Consider the following 11134-nt stretch of genomic DNA (forward strand, 5'->3'; position numbering starts at 1 on the left):
TATACGTAAATTGTGACTCGCCAATGCACTGAACAGGCCCTTATGTTCTTCTGTGCTTCGGTACCATTGCAGCATGAATTTAACCCTTCATCCTATGATAAGTAGCATTTTCCACTTATCACTTGCTATCACGTTAACGAATTTTGCATTTCTGCAACTACGACTAGGGATTTAGTACAAGCCCATACTATTCTCCAATTTGAAAATGTATTTTTGTGATACAATATTATATTCCCAGCTAATCTCAAGAAACAATGTATCTGTATCAATTGAGTATCAACATTTTTACATTGTTTTTCGCCATTTATGCACATTGCTTAACTCCACTGTCTCTGTTTACTAGCTTAATGGTTAATTGTACATTATTTGCTATATAACTGTTTCCTAATTATTATGCATTATTGCTCTTTATTGTTAATGATTATACCATTTATTTTTTTATTTATGGCTTTTTGTATACATATTTTAACCTATGGCAAGTAATGAAAGGCTCTTCTGTAATAATACCACTGGATGTTTGTATTTAATTGGCTTTTAGACAGAAGTACACTGCAAATACTTCTGTATTGAACACAAAAATACCAGTTCAGGTTCCACAATTTGTTTTTGTTGTATAAAGATATAGAGACTTTTCAAATAAATACTACTACAAGTGTATCATGAGTTTAAGCTATTCTAGTTTCAGTCACAGTCTCACAATTAAATATGTGTATAGAAAGAACAATTATATGATTTATAAGTTCCCTATATTAGTATATCTGATATATGTTATATTACTGATTTCATTATAGGAAACTATGGCATTTTAATTTTTGGCCCCAGAGGTTTCCATTACCCTCACGTGCCTCCTTTCTATAAGAGATGATTTGGCAGACCCGGGTTTGTGGAACAGGCCAAGGACGGCAGCTGTGCAGGGGCGAGTCTCTGCTCAAATTATTTATACAGCACAAATATTTTTAAAGAAGCAGACTTAAAAGTTATGCTGTACACTTAACTACGGTCTAAATGAGGGCTGAATTAATTCCATGGATCTATATTTTAAAGATGAGTCGGGACTATGGATGGCTATCGTATACTGCAGTGGTTCCCAAACTGTGCGCCGCGGCTCCCTGGGGTGCTGTGACGATCTCACGGGTGCCGCGACCAGAGCAGGTGGTAAGCAAGGCGGGGGACTACTTGGTAACCATTTTGGCTTAGGGGTGCCTTGAAAAACTTATGGAGACCATAAGGGTGCCTCGAACTGAGAAACTTTGGGATCCACTGGTCTACTGTATTGTGCTATGTAGCCACGCAGTACGGAACTCAACATTCTGTATCCAGTCATGGATTGCCTACTAATGGGGATGTTGGCAACTGGCAATATGACATTTTCTTATGCAGAATGACCTAATGCTCTTTACAGAAGTGTATCCTTATAGAAATAAAATCATGTAAAAAAATGGAATATAATTGCAATGTCACTTGCAAGGAAGGTAAACCTAAGCTAATATTTTAATAACACAGTACAAGACTTGAGATACAGCAGTTTAATTTCATTTGCATGTATATATTTTAGCAAAACACAAATGTGCTCCAAAGTTACTTTTAAAAAAAATGAATGCACATCACATAATTATGCAACGTTGCTATTTGCATCTGTATAAAATACATTCTTTAAATCATGTTCTGGCACATAGATTTAACTAATTATAGTAAATACTATATGATAACTTTTAGAAAGCTTAAGCATAGTATTTGACATAACTTTCCAAAAAAATATTGACACTAGTCAAGTTTCACACTTTATAATATAAAGAATATATATTCATGTCATGAATATAAAACATTTTCAAAAAAGCTATTTAGATCCTTTACAATTGCACTAAGATTAGCATACTACACACTTGTGTTACATTTTGCGGCTAGTTCTTTTCAGTAGTATGGCCACAGGGTGGCAGAAAAGAAGCTGAATAAAATATTGAAATACAAAAGCTGTTTGTGAGTAAACCAGGATGGTGACTGTCCCTCCTATACTATCACATCCAGGTATAAGCAGAAAGTTCCACATACCAATGTCACCATCTGGCGCAAAATATAGATCTAATAGCTGGTTCAGACAAATACTTTCAGAGCATTGTGTCACACTGCACTCTGTATGGAACGAGACTTAAAAAAGGGCTCTGAAAAATACTGTTGGATATTGTACGCTCATCGGGAACCCTTCACTGAAAATATTATTTTGAATATGGCAGAACTGACCTGCCTGTTAGTATTTTACATTTACCCTTAACATAAAGCCCAGGCCATAGATCAAAATATATTATCAACAACTAAACTTATCCTAAGCATTAATCCTGGAACTATATATTTTTTTCAAGCAGACCAACCCATCAAGACCAAATGTAAACCTAGCCAAGCTTTACACCTATCCATGCTTACCCTGACATTTATTGGAAACCATAAGTAGATATGTCTGTAGCCACTAATATTTTAATGTGTAATTTCTTTTACTCATTTAAAGGCTGGAAAAAGTAAATAATTTTCACCTAAAACTAGTGCAAACTACTTTGGGGCAAAAAGAGTCCATGGCATAAATATTTACATGTTTAAGGTTGGTTTACCTGTGTATTTGCAGCACAGTATATTTGTATGGGGTACATACTTCCTTTTAACATGTACTCCATTTATGGTGCATCCTGTATCAATATACTACATGGCAGAATGCACTACATGCCCAGGTGTGGTTACACCCTTAGGTAATCTAAATAGGTTTTCCACTGTACATTAAATTTTTACCAAATCCCCTCCTCTCCACATAATTGTTCTTCTCTGGTGAGTACTCCCCCCGGAATCCCCCACCATATGTTTTACATATAAGGGTCCCAAGCAGTAAAATATAGCCAGTACCCCTGAAACTCACCTCTGCTGCTTTTCAGGCCTCTCCTGACCAGGAGGGATAATTGTAGCAGCTGTAAATGAAAGCACTAAAAATGTATTATCATAGGGAAAGGGAGGGGATTTGGTACAATGTCAATGCAAAGTTCTTTTCAGCAAATGCCATTTTCAAATATGTTACTTCATTTAAATAACACATTTCTTACTATATATTTTATTTAAAAAAATATTTAGATTTTTTTACTTCGTTTTTTTTCCTCTGGTGCACCCATTTGCTATCAAAATACAGCTTTCCTGTATTGTGGTGTTACTTGGGGCAGCCAGTGATTATGTTAGAGTAGAGGTCTTATGACTACATCAGATAAATGCTTACAGAATATTTTGTCACAATTTTCTCTCTGTGGAACAAAATCCAAGAATAGTGTCCTGCAAATATGCTGCATATGGATCATTGGTCTCTGCCAGCATATGTTGGCATCTAAATCGCAGGTCAGATGAAAATCATGCTAGCATTATACCATTCTGATATGCCCGTGTGAACAGTGGACACATGCTGGTACATGTATCCGTGAACTGTCTGTAATATCTTCTGAGCACTTTTATTGTATTTTGCTCCATTGAGAGCTGTTTTAAAGTGGTTGCAAATCTTGTTAGATTTCTCAATGCAAGTAAATATTATGTTACATGGTTTAAGTCAGCTTGGGTCTCACCAAAAGTGCATGTTTTATAGATCTCTATACAGACACACTGGTCTAATGACATGGTCAGTGTTTGGAGACCCTTAACAACCAGATTATAACTTCACTAACTCCATAGCAACCAATCAGAAATTAGCATTCGTTTGACTAGTGCATATTAGAAAGGGACAACAAATTCAATCTGGTTGATTTGGTTATAGTGCAGATTTTGCATAATTAATAGAAGAGTATTGCTGATACAAGTGTGAATCATATCAACAAAAAAGTATTTTTGCTATTTACCAAGATTCCCAATAATGATAATTTAAGATAGACTTCATACAGGAATTTATACTTAAAAAAATCACAACACAGTTTCTTGGTTTGCTGCATGAAGCCAGCTGCATTCCATGTTTTCGAGCTTGTAACATTATGCGTCATGTACCAGACCAGCGGGATAAGACGGTGCTACAAAGGACTATTGCTGCCATTTTCCACCAGACAGTTTGTCCTATAGTGTCTCTGTATTTCTGAAATCTTGCTATTCTATTTTAATGGTGACAACTATGCTCACAGAGACATTAAAAGGAAAAAATACCTTATTTATTTACACCATTTTACTATATTTTGGAATATAGATCAGGCAAAGCTATTCAGCACATAGAAAATTACTCAAAATAAGTAATTTTCAGCATTCTATATATGTTTAGTGGCTCACAATTCACACAAATAAAGTTATTAGCAACACATTCATTCTACAACCACTCTTAGGGCCTGATTCATTAGGAAGTTAAGCAAGAAATTGAGTAAGTTTTCTGGCAAAACCATCTTACAATGCAAGGGGTGCAAATTAGTTTTTTTTTTTATTTTGCACATAAGTTAAATACTGGCTGTTTTTTCATGTAGCACACAAATACTTGATAGCTTATTTGTAAACTGAAATTTAAAGTAGATCTAGGAAAAAAAACAGTATTTAACTTGTGTACAAAATAAAAAACTAATTTGCACCCCTCGTATTGTAACATGTTTTTTTGTCCAGGAGAAAACATAAGTAAAAAAAATGAATACTTTCCTTAATGAATCAGGCAATAGAGTTTATAAACCCGGAATCCCCAATAGAATATTTCCTTCCATTTAGATAATAATACTAGTTCACATGGGAGGTATTAATGGTATCTAGGTAATGAACAGCATGTTTTCATTTTGTTTGGTTTCAGATGTTTGCATAGAAATCCATTGTTTTAGTTCTTTATTGGCAGTGACCATTCAGCTCTCTAGGTTGTTCTCCTAGAATTGGTTACGCGAAGTGCTAATCCGGCAAATGATTTTGTTACATAAGTGGAAACTTTGTGGCAAACACCAGCGTTCGATATATAGTTAGAAGCCAAGCGATGAAGTCTCTCTGCCCCAAAGGTGTTAAAATGCCCAGGTAACACTTTCTCCACAAGACCCATGCTTGCCAATCCCTTGAGTCGCTCACAGGACCTAACATAGTCAGGGATATTGCTGTAAGGAAGCCAGTCGATCATTGATCCATCGTAAGCTACATCGCCACTAAATAGCATTTTGCGATCTCTGTCATGTAAGCAGATACTTCCTCTCGAGTGTCCAGGCATATGCATCACTGTCAGCTGCCTGTCTCCAAGGCTGATAATGTCACCTGCAAAATATAACGGACATCTATCTGAATTACACGGCCTTAATAAAAGGTGATGCACATGTGCAAACATGATGAGCTGAGCTACCCTTGTGTGTTTAAATGACACGCTGTACATTAAATATGTGCAAATGAGAGAATAAGATACATTACTTTAATAATCTGTTATTATTAGTAACATACATTATTCTATAGTCTGAAATATTTATTCTGATCGGATCCACTCCAGATAGTCATTTCAATATTGTATATTTTTTCCCTCTACTTGCTATTTTTTTACCAATAATAATAATATTAGAATTTCTAGGTTCCATGTGCAACTTTTGTTATGTTAAATTCCAGTTGCTGAGATATCTTGTTTATTTTACAAGGCTTTTGCAACATTTGACGTTACCTATAGCTAAAGTACAAGTTACATCTATATGAAAATACACATTACCTCCAGTTTGTGACTATATCTATGGATAAAACTTGAGATCCATTTCTTGGGATGGGTGACTTCAGCATCCTGATTTTAATGCCACGTAAGTTGCTCTTTTAGATGCTGTCAATGTTGCTATACCAATGTCCTCTATATAAACTGAGCACTATATTGCTTGCTCTTACAGAGAGGTGGCTGAATATCGGCATTGCTTTCTGCAGGCCTTGTGTCTGAGGACCACCCTACATGTGTCAGATAATATAGATATAGACAGAAGTGACTAAAAGAATCAGAAGGCCTTATAAATGAACTAGTTAGTATCTGAAGTGTGTTTATGGCTACCAACATTTTAAGGCAAAAACTGTGGACAAAACTGACTTTTCCCAAACCTGCCACCACCTAAATATGCGAGTTTTGCCCCATTCGGAAAATCAGGAAGATCTCACAAGATTCGGGACTGTTGGCAGGCAACATGAAGCAGAGCAGACCCTGTCACATCTCCATCACCATTTTTTAGTAAGAAGTTTCAAGTGCCCCTAAACAAAATTGTCAATGTAATGCTAAATAAGCTCAATATTCAGAAGACTTTTTGTAGCAAGAACCCTTATATTTTTATCTACGATTTTCATTTGCCAGAAACATCACTTGATACATTTAGTAGACGGTTCCTGAAATGTTTAAAAGGATTCTTGCAAAAAACAGAATCCATACTATATTGTAGAATGAATGCTAAATGGTCCATTGGGAAACAGCAACAAACACTCTTATTGCACAGACTTCCAGGAAACCCTGAGATCATCTGTACTATGGTTGCAAATGATTAGGGGTCATAATATAGTATGCACAACCGAGCTCAGAACATAATGCATAGTCATTTTGTTCATGATTATTTCAGTGTGAGCAAACATTCAAAAGCTATTATATGGAAAATAAGCTGGTATCCCATAGAGGCGAGACCACACAACACATTAATTGTGTGTGTCTCCTATCCATTAAAAAGCTGCTTTCTGAGTTTGCTACTAAAAGGGGTGATCACCTCAATTTGTATTATGGTGGATCGATTTACACAAGTCAATGTTTCCATTATTTACCCTTGTGGGAAACTTTAATAATTTCTACAGATCCAATGAAAGCAACTTATGAAGCACAAACTGCCCACTGTACAGTGTAAACTGGTTTTGGTCTTGCATACTCATCAGTTTGCGCAGGTGTGGCTAGATCTCTGCAGAGGTGTATGGTTGTACAGAGCAAGATAGAGGCATTTATGTAGTTGGGTGCAGTGAAGGCGGTCCCTGCACAGTACAAAGTAGGTGTATGACAGGATGGACCACCTAGGCCACCCTGTCTGTTGTTGCTGGGAACCGGCTGGGCTTACTTTGCCACCGTTCCCTTTCGTTATCCCAAGTGCGCCCTCTTGTCGCAGTAGGAGGGGATAAATAAGTACATGTTCAATTATATAAATATGCGCCCTGTCCTTTAAATAAATTTATACCATAAGTTACTTAGAAGTGATCCAGTCACAAGGTGTAACGGGCAGAGCATAAACAAAACCTCCTTTTGCAAAGTGAGATTATTTAAATTAGAAAAAAAAGAATGGAAAGGGTACATTTCATTGGTGTTCCTTATTGAGCTGGTGAATGTGTGGCCATTTCCACTCCCTAAAAAGACTTAAATGTTGCACCCTCTGAGCTAGGTCTTGTACTGTACTTCTTATGGGACCCATTATGCACTTCCATGTTTCACCTCAATGGAGAAACACATTTCCAGGTGCACTATGAATAATGTAATAAAAAGCTTTGTACATATAGAGTTACCACATGAAATAAAGATGTTATTATATTCCGGGCCACATTGGGAGATTATACTCATTTGAACCGTCTTAAACATGTAAAATATGTAGAATTTACTAGAGGAAAAGTTGAACATTTTCAGTTATGGCTGTAACACATCCCCCCCTCACCTCTTTAGTAACACATTCCCCTACATCACCTCTGTAGCAACACATTCCTCTCCGTCACCTCTGTAGTAACACATTCCCCTCAGACACCTCTGTAGCAACACATTCCCCTCCGACACCTCTGTAGCAACACATTCCCCTCCGACACCTCTGTAGCAACACATTCCCCTCCGACACCTCTGTAGCAACACATTCCCCTCCGACACCTCTGTAGCAACACATTCCCCTCCGACACCTCTGTAGCAACACATTCCCCTCCAACACCTCTGTAGCAACACATTCCCCTCCATCACCTCTGTAGCAACACATTCCACTTCCGTCACCTCTGTAGCAACACATTCCCCTCCGACAACTCTGTAACAACACATTACTCCACCCTGTAGCAACACATTACTCCACCCTGTAGCAACACATTACTCCACCCTGTAGCAACACATTCTGCTACGACACCTCTGTAGCAACACATTCCCCTCCGTCACCCCCGTAGCAACATATTCCCCTCCGTCACCTCTGTAGCAACACATTCCCCTCCATCACCTCTATTATAAATAATAGACCTGTGTTATCCTAACTAAACTTAACTTGAAATTCCCCCATCATTATAGGATAACACAGGTCTATTATTTATATATTGAATTTAGATTTTTATTGGGACTACCTATAAATTATTTAGAGGGAATACTATTAATAATCATTTATTTATAACTTAATTTACTATTGCCCCTATGATTTATGATATTGAGACTTACTAGATGTGACCAGCTCTTAATCACATTTTCATTCATCTTTTTTATTTAGTTTCATATTTTGCTGTTTTAATACACTTTTATACAAATATTTAATAAAAGTTAAGTTTTAAAGCCTAGCCTCTAAATTATCCCTCACCATTAAAATTAGTGGAGTTCTTAGTGCATCTCAATAACCAACCTCTTTTCTTTTCTTTTTCCAACTATATACATTCTAATAGGTTTTAATGCACCCCTTCTAATTAGAATATAATTATATTATTTAAAATATTTACTTAAGAAGGGTAATATTACTCCCTCACAATTGGTGCGACTACTCCCTATTCCCTTTTTCCCCATCCTGTACATTACCACCTAAGTGTCAGAACATTTAATTTTTCCAATTTAAAATTTCTTCAGAGGGGAAAAAAGGTGAGCAGGAGGACCAATCATAAACGTCAATCTCTGTGACTGAAGCTTCTGATTGGTCCTCCCACACACACACCCTCCACAGTGTCACACAGCCCTGATTTTTCGGCCAGAGCTGAGATAAGACCCATAAAGTCCCAGAAAAAATGGCTGCACGGAGCAGCACTTGGGGTGCTGGGCCGGGAAGAGAACAGGTAAACTATACATGGTTATGCAGCTTTAAAGTGGGTGAAACAACTGTGCTGTATATACTGACACTCAATAAAATTTGATGGTATTATTTGCCTAAAATAGAAGTTTGCCAAAAATTGCCAGCCCTCCCCTGCCCATCTTCCTATCAGATGCTGCCCTGCCCCCACCCCCTTTCTTTGCTTTGTGTGAAGCAGGGGGAGCAGGATGTCCACCTCTTGGGAGTTTTGCCTCATGCAAACCGCATATTTAAAGTAATTTAAATAAACAGCAAGAACATCCCTGGAATATACAGCAACCCCTCACCACATGTTCACTTTGTTTCTTGCCAAGGTCATAGTTGCATCACAGAATTTAAAGGGACACGGTCTTGGAAACTTGTGACAAGGTGTGGGAACCTTTAATGTCCTGGTTCTGATAATCCATCGCTTCTGAGAGTAACACATGGGGGCCTATTTATCAAAGATCTCTCCCCTCTAATTTAGAGGTAAATCCCCGAAAACAGCAGTTTTCGGGGACTTACCACTAAATTACTATGTATTATTGCAGCATCGCAGCAGATATCTCAGATATCTGCTGCTTTGCTTCTCTCATCGGTTTACTGAGCACTCCCCATAACAGTGTATGGGAAGTGCTCAGTAACGCTATGTATCAATGACTGATACTTAGTTTTCAATCATGGTAATGTACGCCATCTGAAGCTGGCGTACATTACCATAATTGAAAAGTTTCACTGAAAACAGCGCTGCTCTGACGAGCAGGGCTGCACAGCGCATATGTGGAGGGATCATGTGATCCCTCCACACTTGCCTCAGGTTCCGTCAGACAGGGATCTCTGTGCGCATGCCTGAGTTTACTGGTCGGCGCATGCGCACAGGGATTGAAAGAGGGGCGAGCAGCACCCCAGAGGGAGGAGAAGAGAAGACTTCAGTGACAGGTAAGTGTTAATCTTCACAGGAGCAGCCGTTTTTCGGAATGGCTGTTCCTGTGTTGATTTTTTAATACATATGAGAAACTTTTCAATCCGCATCTATGCGATGAGGATTGAAAAGTTTCATTCATATTATGCGGTCATTGGTAAATAGACCCCATGAAGCGGCAACAGATGCTTTAGGTGAGAATGTCCTTGAAAATCAAATGGGCTCAATAAATCATAATAGATTAAAAATAATATTTTCATTTTTGAAAAAAAAGTACATTTACTTAAAGTGATATTATTGTTTTTAAATAAAATGAATTAGAGACTCTTTTGTTAGAATTTGAGATTTTGCATCAGCATGTTGTCGAGTTCGCATTGCAACAGGATAAAAAAATGTTATATAAAGTCTGTAGACTAAACGATGATAGTCTATCATAAAGCAATGTGGTCTTCTCTGTAAAATGAAAATGTAATCATACATCAAGTAATGAGCTCGTGTTGATAAATGTACCTGTTCAGAAGTCACGTACTCATAATTTTGGGTTTAATTTAGAGGATCCTTTTAAAGGTGGTCAAAAATTCCAATACACCCGAAGATCACTCATCAAAGGTAAATGCGAAATTACATATATGAAGGGGATCGGTGCTGAGTAATGCGAGTTACTAGATAACACCCAGATAACTCTATAACATAAACTAAGTAACCATCTACATATAGATAATGCTTATTTACCATCTTCCAGGATGTGGGTGGGTTTCACCGCTTGCACCTTGAACTGACTGGCGCTCCAGCCGGGGATCGGGGTCTTCACCACTTCGCTATCAGACAACCACGTCACAGTCTCGAAGTTATCCCCTCGGATCAGAGCGTCCGCTTCTTCCCGGTGCACCGCCACCTGCTCGAACTGGTGCAGGCCACCGGCGTGGTCGAAGTGTACGTGAGTGGCCACGGCCATGAGTGGCCGGCGGCCGGACCCCCCGTCCTTGCCGTACGGGAGTAGCCCAGAGGAGCACAGGTAGTCTGGCAGGCTGCGCAGCCCGAGCCCCGTGTCAATCACCAGGTCCTGGTGGGAGCCGCGCACCAGCCAGATATTCGCCCTGTTCCCCGACTCGTAGAACCGCTCCTGTATCCAGAAGACACCGTCTCCCAGGGCCTTGTGTGCATACCATTCCAGCGCTGCCATGGCGGGACTGTATCCCCTGCCTGGGCAGGGCGCCTGTTGCAGAGGTTCTGACAGTCAGCACCCTGGGCAGCGCCCACAGATCTGTCACCCAAATGCGGCTTC

At 38.7% G+C, this 11134-nt stretch overlaps 1 protein-coding gene across 1 annotated transcript; it reads right to left on the bottom strand.

Moving 5' to 3' along the window:
• Positions 1-4509: 4509 nt before the first annotated feature.
• Positions 4510-11134, bottom strand: MBLAC2 (metallo-beta-lactamase domain containing 2). Its single transcript, XM_075180868.1, has 2 exons — positions 10582-11134; positions 4510-5211 (listed from the first exon to the last, which is right to left on the bottom strand). Exons 1-2 carry the CDS (start codon positions 11030-11032, stop codon positions 4826-4828), a joined length of 837 nt encoding a protein of 278 aa, XP_075036969.1. The 5' UTR covers positions 11033-11134; the 3' UTR covers positions 4510-4825.

The sequence above is a fragment of the Mixophyes fleayi genome, chromosome 1, assembly GCF_038048845.1.
Source record: "Mixophyes fleayi isolate aMixFle1 chromosome 1, aMixFle1.hap1, whole genome shotgun sequence".
NCBI lineage: Eukaryota > Metazoa > Chordata > Amphibia > Anura > Limnodynastidae > Mixophyes > Mixophyes fleayi.

Coding starts and splice junctions, on each gene's coding strand:
- MBLAC2 (XM_075180868.1), bottom strand. CDS start 11,032: ATGGCAGCGCTGGAATGGTATGCACACAAGGCCCTGGGAGACGGTGTC. Junction 5,212..10,581: donor CACCCACATCCTGGAAGATG/GTAAATAAGCAT, acceptor TATATTTTGCAG/GTGACATTATCAGCCTTGGA.